The sequence below is a fragment of the Monopterus albus genome, unplaced genomic scaffold, assembly GCF_001952655.1.
Source record: "Monopterus albus unplaced genomic scaffold, M_albus_1.0 scaffold69.1, whole genome shotgun sequence".
NCBI lineage: Eukaryota > Metazoa > Chordata > Actinopteri > Synbranchiformes > Synbranchidae > Monopterus > Monopterus albus.
Window position 1 is genome coordinate 722555 of NW_018127949.1, and position 11707 is coordinate 734261.

The 11707-nt window shown below is 40.2% G+C and overlaps 2 protein-coding genes across 2 annotated transcripts in view; one reads left to right on the plus strand and one right to left on the minus strand.

The window, feature by feature from the left end:
- Positions 1-2831: 2831 nt before the first annotated feature.
- rbp4 (retinol binding protein 4, plasma) lies at positions 2832-5790 on the plus strand. The gene is made up of 6 exons (XM_020605256.1): positions 2832-2940; positions 3254-3356; positions 3600-3736; positions 3880-3986; positions 4609-4821; positions 5096-5790. The coding sequence occupies exons 1-6, from the start codon at positions 2861-2863 to the stop codon at positions 5131-5133; spliced, it is 678 nt and encodes a 225-aa protein (XP_020460912.1). The 5' UTR covers positions 2832-2860; the 3' UTR covers positions 5134-5790.
- A 1956-nt stretch (positions 5791-7746) lies between these two features.
- cep55l (centrosomal protein 55 like) overlaps positions 7747-11707 on the minus strand; it is a 14418-nt gene continuing 10457 nt past the window's right edge. The window contains exons 6-12 of the mRNA XM_020605294.1: positions 10654-10798; positions 10164-10297; positions 9740-9933; positions 9274-9397; positions 8912-8983; positions 8607-8732; positions 7747-8460 (exon numbers count right to left, since the gene is read on the minus strand). Of these exons, the coding sequence (XP_020460950.1) occupies positions 8248-8460; positions 8607-8732; positions 8912-8983; positions 9274-9397; positions 9740-9933; positions 10164-10297; positions 10654-10798 (1008 nt within the window). The 3' untranslated portion in view covers positions 7747-8247. The remainder of the gene's footprint in view (positions 8461-8606; positions 8733-8911; positions 8984-9273; positions 9398-9739; positions 9934-10163; positions 10298-10653; positions 10799-11707) is intronic.

Below are 11707 nucleotides of genomic sequence, written 5' to 3' on the forward strand. Positions count from 1 at the left end.
ACTGAATAGATTTGCTTTGTACTGGAATCACATGTTCCAATGCAACATTTTGTGTGTTATCTCTGTTTACAGCACTTTTTAATTAAGCCATTAGGAGACTGATATCACCCATACTGGGCTCCAAATAATCTCAAGGGAGCCAACCCTGTTACCACAGTTCTATCCTTTCTGTGGCTACAGCTAAAGATGTACCTAAATGGTGTCAGTCACTGGCAGTGATCGTGTTCAAAGCCATAATGGTAGCCTATTGCTCTAAATGTGTGAGCAGCCAACCTATGTGCTCTAATGAAATCACCATTATGGAGGTATCAGTCCTAGAACTCGAAATTAGCCAATTAGTGGGACTTGGGTGTCTCAGAACAAGGCCCTAAACAAAGATGGCTGGCTATTATTAACTGAACACACTGTCTGGTTAGCTGTTGGCACGCTGGCAAGACAAAGAGTTCCCCACTATTTTTTCCTGGGGGGATTAAGGCAGGCTCATCAAGGCAGAACCGCATAAGGTGTGTGTGTGTGTGTGTATGTGTGTGTGTGGATGTGAGTCTATGTGAAAATAAATTAGAGCAGCCGGCAGAAAGTAGTTGTGTGTTAGTGTGAAAGAGGAAAACAAGCAAACAGAAGAAAAGAAGCAAGATACACATGTTAGAATAGAAACTGTTACAGTAGCAGTATTTTTTTTTCCTCTCTGAATGACATAGGTGTCATTTTTACATCCTTTCAAACCATACACCGATCAGCTATAACTTTATAACCACTGACAGGTGGTGTGTGTGGGGTATATTAGGCAGCAAGTGAACATTTAGTCCTCAAAGTTGATGTGTTGGTAGCAGGAAAAACAGTCAAGCATAAGGATCTGAGTGACTCTGACAAGGGCCAAACTGTGATGGGTGGATGACTGGGTCAGAGCATCTCCCAGACTACTGGGTGTCCCTGGTTTGTAGTGGTTAGTACCTACCAACAGCGTCTAAAGAAGGACAAACAGTGAAGTGGCGACAGGGTCGTGGGCGCCCATAGCTCACTGATGATGAGGTTGACCTACTGTAGAATAAACTTTTAAATTTCATTCATCATCATTTCATTCATTCAGGGTTAAGTTTATAAGATCACTTGTCCAAACAATTTTAATCCAATATGACCGCCGTGCAACCTTGTGAAGTGTACACAGTTGATTCAAGTTTTTAGGTAGTGGTGCTGGTGGATTGGATTACATACTGTAATATATTTAAGGACGGACAAAAACGCTTCTAGAAGTACTGCTCCCATGTTGTGCTGTGCTGCTCAAAGCTCAGTTGGAAGCAGTGCATTTAGCCAAGAGGGCTTTTGCTCGATCCCAATTTTACAGGGGATCATTTGGGACATTGATTCACTTCCTTCAAATTTCACACCCTGTCAAAATGAGAAACTGATTCCTAATTTAAGAGACATGACCATTTATCACAGCGTTGCCCAAAATGTTAAATACAAACCTGACACTGTAACCACTGGCAAACCTGACAGTAATGTAGAGTATATGTAACTGGCCAATCTTTAAGGTTATGAAATGTTGTGATGCCTCTGGTCAAATTCCACTATTACTTCTGCTCAAAGTGAATGATTGCACTATCTTCAGCTGGTCAGGGCTTTGGTTTGTTTGGCTCTACTGTTTTATTCAAGTGAGCCCTCAAAGGACCAGTTATACGATCAGAGTGCAAAACAACAGCACAGTGTAATTTATACAGTTCTGCCACAGTAGATTTAAGCCAGATGAAATACAGACCTGTGTTTGAGAGTCGTTTATGTATTTCCCTAAACGTGCTTGTAACTGTAAATGGATTATATTTTAACTGTGTAAACCTGGAAGAGAAAAATAAGTCAAAAGTTCTTTGAACCTGGGTTTTGGAAAACAGCTCATTTTTAAAGACAAAAAAATAAGGACACGTGAGATCACACTGATAAACCGTACGAGCCGTTTGCTTTAGTGTTCATAGGAATCAGTGGTTCACTTTCTGTAGCGCTACATTAGCATAGCAAATATTTTCACAAAAACACACACTTGATCTCTGCTTTATCCTGTGACTGTCAATAATGCTTTGAAAGCAAAGATGCTGGATCAGACTTCACTCATGTTGATCACCAGATTTATGATACAAGCCACCCCTGAGACCCTCCGCCATCACCCTCCTCTGCGTGCTTGCCTCTCATTCACATCGATTTTCTGTTGAGTGAACTTGAGCACTGACTGTCTTTATACAAACACAGTGTAGGGAGTTATAAACATGCCCCTTGATAACATTAGACCAGTGCAAAAACACTGCCTGGAAAGAAGGGAGAAATGTTTGAAACATGCATTCAGTCCAATCCACATGTCAAAGTGTCACTGAACAAGACACCAAACCCAGAGTTGTTCCCGGTGATATTGCCAGTTTGTGAACGTGTGAGGGCTTGTGTGTGCGAATGGGAAACAGTGTAAAGAGCTCTGAGTGCGCTTCAATGCACTAAAATCTGACTTTAATTGAAACTCAGGCTGTAACTTGCACAAAATCTGTCAGCCTTAGAGACAAGGGGTGCAAATCATTCTATGTGTATGTGCGTGCGCCTATGTCAGAGTGTGAGAAATGCGTGCACACGAGTCATAAGGCTTGTTCCAGACAGTCCTCTTCTTGGCTTTGCTAGTCATTGCTTTCATAAGATCAAGAAAGCCTCAGCAGTCCTGACAGGAAAACACATTTTTGGGGTGGGGGGTGGGGGGGTTATAGAGGGGTGGTTTTACAGAACACACAAATCAATTGGACCGGGGCCTGTAGTTACGTAAATGTTTGTTCAATAGACAGAAAGCTAGCTGGTGGGGAGAGCAGGGAGGTTCTGGTCTCCAGAAGTCATTATGCAACAGCAGCCAACTATATATAAGAGAAGAAACGCGGAGGATTTCTGTAAACTGAACACGTCTTTTTTGGGAACAAGGTACGCACTGACAATAGACTTTGGATTTTAAATTTTGAACTCAACAGCTAAAGTAAATCATACTTTTGCTAAAGGTCATTTTTAGTCAACTTTATATTTAATCCAAATGATTTCTAATTGGATCACTTCTTTGGCTAATCAGTTTATGGAATTCTATTCCTCTCTTTACCTGACTTGAATGGAAATGAACCAGCAATGTGGCTGACAAATCCTCTCTGTCACTGTTCCCTCTTTCACCTCCTTTTCTTAACTTGTCTGTCTGTTGCAACCACTGTCCTTTCTTTCTTTATGCTTTTCCCATCCTCTGAGGCAGAATGCTACGGTACGTTGTGGCCCTCTGTCTCCTGGCTTTGTCCTGGGCACAGGACTGCCAGGTGGCCAACATCCAGGTCATGCAGAACTTTAACAAAACCATGGTGAGTTGGAAATATACAGAGATTTATTAAGTTCTATGATTGTATTTATATCTACTTCAATAGTATAATCTATGGAGCTTTTCTGGTTATGAAAATCCATTTGAAGGCTGCCAGAGAAATGCGATCTGTCACATCACAATTTGTAATCCTATATCCCCACTTTTACTTGAAATGTTTGTGCTTTCATTTTAAATGAAAAACACTGGTGTGAAGTGGACTTTCACATAGATGCCTCTCTGATAGTATGCAGGGACATGGTATGCTGTAGGAAAGAAAGACCCAGATGGTCTGTTCTTACTTGACAACATCGTGGCCACATTTTCTATTGGAGAAGACGGCAAAATGACTGCCACTGCTAAGGGCAGAGTCATCATCCTTGAGTGAGTTCTTTATCGTGCAAGCTCAACTTTCTCCCACTTGAGCTGTGAATTTGTGCAACTTACAGCATTCTATGCATAAATTAGCATGTTTCTTCTTCTCACTTTGTCTTTATGTAATGTCTTACTCTCCCTTCAACCTCTAGCAATTGGGAAATGTGTGCCGAAATGTTTGGCACCTTTGAGGAGACCCCCGAGCCTGCCAAGTTCAAGATGAAGTACTGGGGAGCCGCGTCCTACCTGCAGTCTGGAAGTAAGTAACGGAACATTTACACTTCAACACTAATAGGAACAAACTTGAAAAAAATCTGACTAGAACTGATTGATGTCTGGCAAGGCACCTTATTAGCATAAGCTTATGGCATTGTCAGTTGGAAGTCACTGATATTGAATTGCAAAAGGGACTGTTGACCTTCAGACAACTGTTTATAATAGCTTAATTACCAATAGCAGCACTTGGTTATGTGCGACTATGACCCTGGAAAATAAATCAAATGAAATGCTCATTAGGAAGGCTTCAAAATGACCCTCCGAATAAATCATGTGATTGCAACTTTGACCTCACTTTGAGGCTAATGTTGTAAGTAACTGTGCTTTCATAAAATTTGAGGCTAATGAACAATTTCAGGCATGGCATGCAATCTCTTAAATGTCACTATGATGCCAGTACATCAACTATAGTATGGTGCACATCTACACTATTGTTTGAGGCCAGTACAAGCTGTTTAAAGGGGAATTTGACTCTATTATACCTGAAACAGTAGCATATGTGACACACTGTTCATCGCAGCTCTGAGACAAAGTGCTTATGAGAGGTACACAAAATGGCCACTGTTCAAGGATAGTTTGGTAAAATCTCCCCCCTCCCCACTCAGATGACAACCACTGGGTGATTGATACAGACTACGACAACTATGCCATCCACTACTCCTGCAGAGTAGTAGACACCGACGGCACTTGCCTAGACAGCTACTCCCTAATATTCTCCCGACATCCAACTGGTCTGAGGGCTGAAGACCAGCCCACCGTCACCCAGAAGAAATTGGAGCTCTGCCTGCTAGGCAAATATAGGCGTGTCCCACACACTGGTGAGTTGATTTCAACTAAGTGCTCCTTTGTTTTATGTAATGATTTATTGATCCATGCCTTTTGTAAGCCAGTGGTGTTCAATAAGGTCAAAGTTCAGTCAATCATTCTTTTAGTCCAAGTATGTAAAATCCTCACGATCACTAACTTGATTGGTGAGATGGATACTATTCAGAAATCGCTTTATCATGTTTATATTTTTGCATGGGTGAGATAATGGCATGTTTTCATGCTCACATGCTACTTAGTAAAATGTGTGTCTTCTGTTCGCTTCAGGCTTCTGCGAGGAGACCGCAATTTTTAATGAACAGTGATGCTTCTTCTGATGCATCAACTTCTGGGACTGTGCGCCTCTGTGGGTCTTGGGACTGTATCCCACCAACGCTCTTTTTAAGTCTCATCTACTGTCTATTATAACATTCTCCCTCAGACTAAAAACAGCGAAGTGGAAGCTGTTATATTTACATGACTTTACTGTAAATATAAAAAAAAGATGGATGCTGGAGAAATTTGCAATAGCATCAACATTAATACAGGAGATTCTGGGGCTTATAACATTTTAGTCTAACTTAACATCTGTCACTTGTATAGGATTTTCTTTTTTGTATAGAGATTTTAGAGCAGTGAAAAACAGCTCAACAAGTCATGGAAACCAGGTTCCTATGAGAAAACACCACGTATCAGATCACTGAAAAACAACTTTTGGAACATTTCATGTCAATGTGAAAAGTAATCAGCTGTGAAAATCTCTACAGTGAAGCTGAACTCTCAGGGGTATTGCAGCTCTGGAGTATAACCACCATGTTTACTAAGTAACACATTCACATATCACTGGCTTTGTTTTGACACTGAAGAAGCCATAAAAGCATTTATTAATAAACCTACATGAACACAGACATTGGTGTTTGTATGCTGTATACTTTGTGTTCCAGTTGTTGAAATAAAACACTTATGCCGGTTGGCTCATTCGATTTTTGACTGCTTTGAAATATTTAAGGATAGCAAATAATAGTCATATTGTTGACTTTGTACCAATCAGAAAACAAAATCAAATGCAGAATTTTATTTTCATCTTTACATTGTGCAAAAAAATAAATAAACAAAAACATGGGTGTGTGAGTGGAAGAGCAAAGAATCCCAACCTTTGCCTCCAGCTCCACCAGCAGGTTGGCTGCTCTAAAAATCGGCAGATATTTATCACCCAGTTTTTCATGTGGTGCAAACAGTAGGTCTAAGTTTTTACTTAAATTGAAAAAAATCAGTCTTCTGAATGATATCTCTGCTTCCCAGAAGATGGGTCCTACTGACACGGGTGATTCCCTGAATTTTCTTTTGGTGCCACCATGAGGCTAACATTTATAGTATTGAGGCTCAATAACTATTGGACAGACTGCCATAAGATTTAATACATAAAAAGTACTTGATGTTTGCCTCTGGATAAGTGCTATCACTCAAAATCTGTGTCTCTTACTTTGGTTTATAATACAGCATGTGCAAAACTAATGACACTGCTGTCGGCCTCAGATGTATATTGTAGCAAACCTTACAGTCACTTGCCAACATTAGTGAACATGGTGAAAATGACTACATACTTGTTCAAAACAGTAAGTGCAGCCTCACAGAGCCAGTAGTGTGGTTGTATATCCTCATTATTTTCATAGCATCATATAATCTAATGGGTACCATGGGACTGTAGAGATAAAAATGCTTTCTATGTTGTAAAACAGTCTGTCTCACAATATCACATCAGTTAGTTGGTAAATGGACTATACAGAAGATTCCTAATCATTGTCAAGTACAGTTAAGTGAACACAGAGCCAAGAAAATCACCACCCTTCAGGTTTCCACTGTGGATCATCTGTAACATCAAGTATCATAACAACTATAAACTGTAGAAACAGAAAAGGAAAACAAGAAGATCCACTCTGTATTAACTTAAATGGTAACTGATTTTCCATTCGTTTAACAGGCCTGTACTTAATTTTTACTTACTTAGTAACTGAGTAAACAACACCAGTACCAAAGAACTACTGTGATAGAATGAGATTTACATCTTTATTGCACGTTTTTGCACAGTACACTGCATGGGGAAAAACAACTTTGGTACACATGATTAGAACAAAACAGCAACCTGGATGAAAGTTGGACAAAACACTGATTCTCTGCTTTTAAAAGACACGGCCCAAGTTAAAACTAAAGAACTCACTAAAAATCTGTCTTAAGTCTATATAATTACACTGCCAAGGCTATAGGAACAACCCCTTTCCCCTAACAAAAGGACCTTTACTAATACCCTGCTTTATATGGTTTAGAACAAGGGATTAACTCATACAATCTCATTCCAGCCTTACAGAGCTACAGGCTTGAAAAGTCAAGGTGGAGATGGTGATGTTCAAACATACATGGACAACCTGAGACCACCGACCATGTAAGCTCCATGATGCAGTTTAAGATCTGGTTGAGTTTATATTAAGACTGTGGCTAAGTTTAAAGAATGAGTTAGGTGACATGGTTCAGTTTGTCCAAAAGAATGAGTTAGGTGACATGGTTCAGTGAAGTTTGTCCAGCTGTTTGCAATACAACAGATAGGCAGGCAAATCAGACGGCCAGTTCTGACCACAGTGACGATCGACTCATTCCAACTCTATACTGTCAAAATGGCAAATGACAGCTGCTGCTATGGGTGATTTCTCTTTCATCAGAACAATGCAAATATGCTCTCAGTATTACAAATGTTACATAAAACAGCTGGTTTATCAATGGAGCAAACCTTTATACAAAATCCACACACAAAATATTTACTGAAGAAAAATAAGAGCTCACGTGATCTAAAAACAGTAGCTTACTTTTCAAAAGCCCAATAAATAATTTCACACAAAAATCCCAAACAAACAAAAACTACAAAAGGCTTGATTATACTCAAACATGATCGCAGAAAAACACAATAGTCCTTTTTAAGTAAATGGTGTGATCAGTATCTGGCCTGATAACATTCCAAAGGCAAAAAGAAGTGGAGGCCATACAAGCCATGAAAAGTGTAAACGCATCAATAAGGCAATTTAAAAATGGTCATACTCACTTAGCATGAAAGAAACTAAAAGGTGATTTGGACACTGAATGTTTCTTGAACCATCATGCTTGGGACATCCAGTGACGATAGATCAGCAGTATTGTTACTTCAAACTTGCATGGAGTGCTTTCAGATTTTTCCTTGCACTGCAGTGGTGACAATCCTTGAACAGGTATTGTGATCTAGTGCAGTGGTTTCCAGCCTTTGAGCTTGTTACCCACTCTTACAGACTAGGTTAAACAAGTAGTCATTTTTTGCTTGTAGCATTATCTTTTTTTCCCCTTCTTGCCTGATGCGTCCTGGATGATACCAGGTCCTGATACCCAGGTTGGAAACCACCGATCTAGACTGTGTTAACTTAGGCAAAGCAATAGTCAATGTGTGCCAGGAGCTCCCTGTGGCGGCTGGTGGGATAGGGGGCGTGACACTTTGGACACTCCAAGAAACTTTCATCCAGGAGGTTTGTGACTTTTGATGGGGATGCAGGAGCTGGATGATCGCCGATAGTAAGACGGTCAAACTCAAGTTTATTGTAGCAGCTGGGCTCTGAAAAATGGGTGTTTGGCTGTTTCTGAAATACAAAACATTTCCTCACCTTCATTTGCCAAACTAATGTCAGACCTCTGCTTACAGCAGAAGTCAGACTTAATCAACTGAGGTTGTATTTCTCAAGGAACTGAGATTGAACAAGTGGTTGTGATGTGCACCAACACTTACAGCAGACTCCAGGTTAGCAATCTGATCACGGGCCTTGCGGAGCTCCTTCAGCACCTTGTGTAACTGGTGCTGCAAGTTCTGACGATCAATCTTTTCGTTCTCAAAGTCCTTAGCAGAGAGTTGTATCTTAGAAAAGGGAGATACAAAAAGAACACGCTGATACACAATCATCACATTTTACTTGGTTTTGAAATACTGTTGACAGTTTGTTTTCACTCTTCTTAGTCAGGATGAAGATATTTCCCTGTTTGACAGAGATTTTTGCCTGTAACAGCAGGAACGTTTCCTGTAACACAAAGCATTACCTGCTGCTCCAGTGCTGCGATTCTCGTCTGTTCTTCATTTAGGCTCAGAAGAGACTTTTGCAGCATATTCACCTGTGAAGGCCAAAATTTTCAGTATAACACAATGTTATAATTAAATAATTTGCCATTTAAAATATCTGGAATTCAACAGTATACAAATATTCTCATATATTTTAAGCTCTTGCATTTTAGTAAAACACAGGCCTGTAATTGTTGATGGATGGAGTCTTATAATTCCAGTGCTTTAAATGCAGGCTTCCTTTTATGCATCATGAGTGCTTTGGTACAATAAGTGGATGACTTTTATAAATCTTTACAGATGAGTGAAAGGTGTCAACAGATAATGCAACAATGAACGTTACCTGCAGCAGAAGTCCAGCAGATCTCTTCCTCTCCTCTTCCAGTCTGATGTCCATATTCTCCAGCTCCACTCTCATCCTGTCTGTCCGCTCAGATGATACCTTTCTCTCCTCACACACTACATGTCTGGGTGCAGTGTTTATATAATCCACATGCATATTAAGAATAACTCTGTTTACTTATACTGAACTCATGAAAATACCTACTAACGCTTGTTATTGTTAGCGAATTCCAAATTCCTATAGCCCCCAGGGCCAGTAGGTTATTCCACTATTATTTGGCAGATGTTGTGGACTGAGAATTTTAAAAAGTAACACTGTTAAAATGGTGGTATTTTTAGAGCGAGTTTAGCCTTTTTGATTATAGGCCTATATAGTTTCTTCACACTCAGATGTACTGCTTAAACTGAATCACTGAATTGAGAGCAAACTTTGATTTCTACCACCACCAGTGCTGTCTTTATTTTACCTGCTGCTGAGTTGTTCTGCCTGCAGCTGCATCTTGGCCTCCTCCACCTCTTTGCTCTTCTTTTCGTACCTCCTCAGAAAGGAGGACAGCTCACTACACTTCTCTTCATACTTCCTCTGCAGAACTGAAATCTCCTCCTGGAGCCTGGTGACTTGCTCCTTCTGAGACTGCAGCTCAGCCTGAGCGTTCAGGGTCTACAGAGTCACAGGAAAACAAATCAGCTGCATAAAGAACCAGCGTGTCGTGATGGGAGTGAACGTTAATAAATTCATACATTTAAAAAGGAGGCTTCAACATTTCTCAGGAACCTTTAGAATATAAGAATCAATCTTTATTAGACAGAAACCAGAATCCCTAAACCTGGAAAAGAGCAGAGTTGAAACAGTTTAATAATAATAATTAAATAAATTCCTATAGCATTTACCTGTTCCCTCTGCACTTTGAGCTCCTGTTGTACTCGGGTAACCTGATCTTTTTCCAGCTCCAGGTCTTTTTGCACCTCCAACAGCAACTGGTTATGTTGAGCATTCTTTTCTGGTGCTGCTGAATTGGCAGGAGCTGAGATGCAAATTGTAATTAAGCAAATTAAGAAGCTAGTTCGTGGCTTTCATTGAACTCAAAATTGTATATGTTAGGATTTATACTCTGATGTGCCATTTCATTGTCATGACCCTAAAAGGCCTCAGTGATGCTGTTCAATACCATGATTATTGCCAGATCATTTCCTGTCTGTAGTGTTTGAATTAAACTGTATAATTTACTCAAATTTCCATTTTCACATTCCATAGTTAATGTACCAGAACACAAAATACAACAGAGGAGTTAGATTGTTACTTTTATTTTAATTGTAATATTATAGTGAATAGCCTGAGGATGTTAGAAGTAGCCAATTCACTTCCTCCTACATTTCTCACCATGTGAACTGGCCTCTTGTTTGGTTTCTTGCAGCTTTGCCTGGGCCAGCTGCAGCTCCAGTTCCTGTGCACGGGCAACAGTAGACTGCACGTAGGCCTCTCTCTGCTGGTCGTACACCAGCCACTGCTGGTTTTTCTCGAGAGCCTGGTGGTAAAATGCACAACCCCTACGCTAACATACTGCATTCTAGATATTTTGACTCTACTGAACAATGAACCCCAGAGCCCTTAACAAAGCATAATGGAATCAAATGCTTCAAATACATGGCCGAGGGCAAAATATTTCAGTTACAAGCCTATGGTATTAAAAAAAAAAAAAAAAGATAGCAAGGAGGTACTTAAACAGGCACACACAACCACATACAGAAATGACTGGACTCAAAATTTGATATCTCACAATCTGTTGGACAGATTGCCATAAAATTTGTATGGCACATTCATGCTTCCCAAAGAAGGAATCATCCCACATTTGCTGACCTTATGACCTGTCCTAGCAGAGGATGGTCTAAGTGTGTCTAGAGGACATCTTAAGGCCACTGTTCTTTCATTATCAAGATATCAGATGTAAGAAAAATCGATCAACACATGAACCTGTGAAGCGAACAAGATGGGCCGTTAAATAAGATCAAAGAGTGGATTTTTGTGCTCTTTATGTCATGTTTTATTCTCTTGTTCTGAACCTTGTTTAAATTAGTGGTTAGTTTGTTTAAAGTTCATTTAAATAGAGTTCTAAACCAATCCAGTGGCTGAAGGACAAATAAGCAATAAGTCTGACAAGATGGTTTTGAAGTGCTGTATTTTACAGTCACATATACATATATACACACACACACAAGTCCTGGCAGCACAGAAACAGGCTCTGTTCAAGATCAATAGAGATAGTGGTCTACCATACCAGGCAGGACCCCAGGTGCAGGCTGCGCAAAGATGCCCCTGAGACAATCCAGCACATAACAGCAGGGTGCAAGATGTTAGCAGGCAGGGCATACATGGAACGCCATAACCAAGTGGCTGGCATAGTGTACAGAAACATCTGTGCCGAGTACAGGCTGGA

Bases quoted from the DNA above. Each gene is read 5' to 3' on its own strand.
- rbp4 (XM_020605256.1), top strand. From the start codon at position 2,861: ATGCAACAGCAGCCAACTATATATAAGAGAAGAAACGCGGAGGATTTC. The intron at 2,941-3,253 runs GTACGCACTGAC...CCTCTGAGGCAG, and splicing joins ACGTCTTTTTTGGGAACAAG to AATGCTACGGTACGTTGTGG. The intron at 3,987-4,608 runs GTAAGTAACGGA...CTCCCCACTCAG, and splicing joins GTCCTACCTGCAGTCTGGAA to ATGACAACCACTGGGTGATT.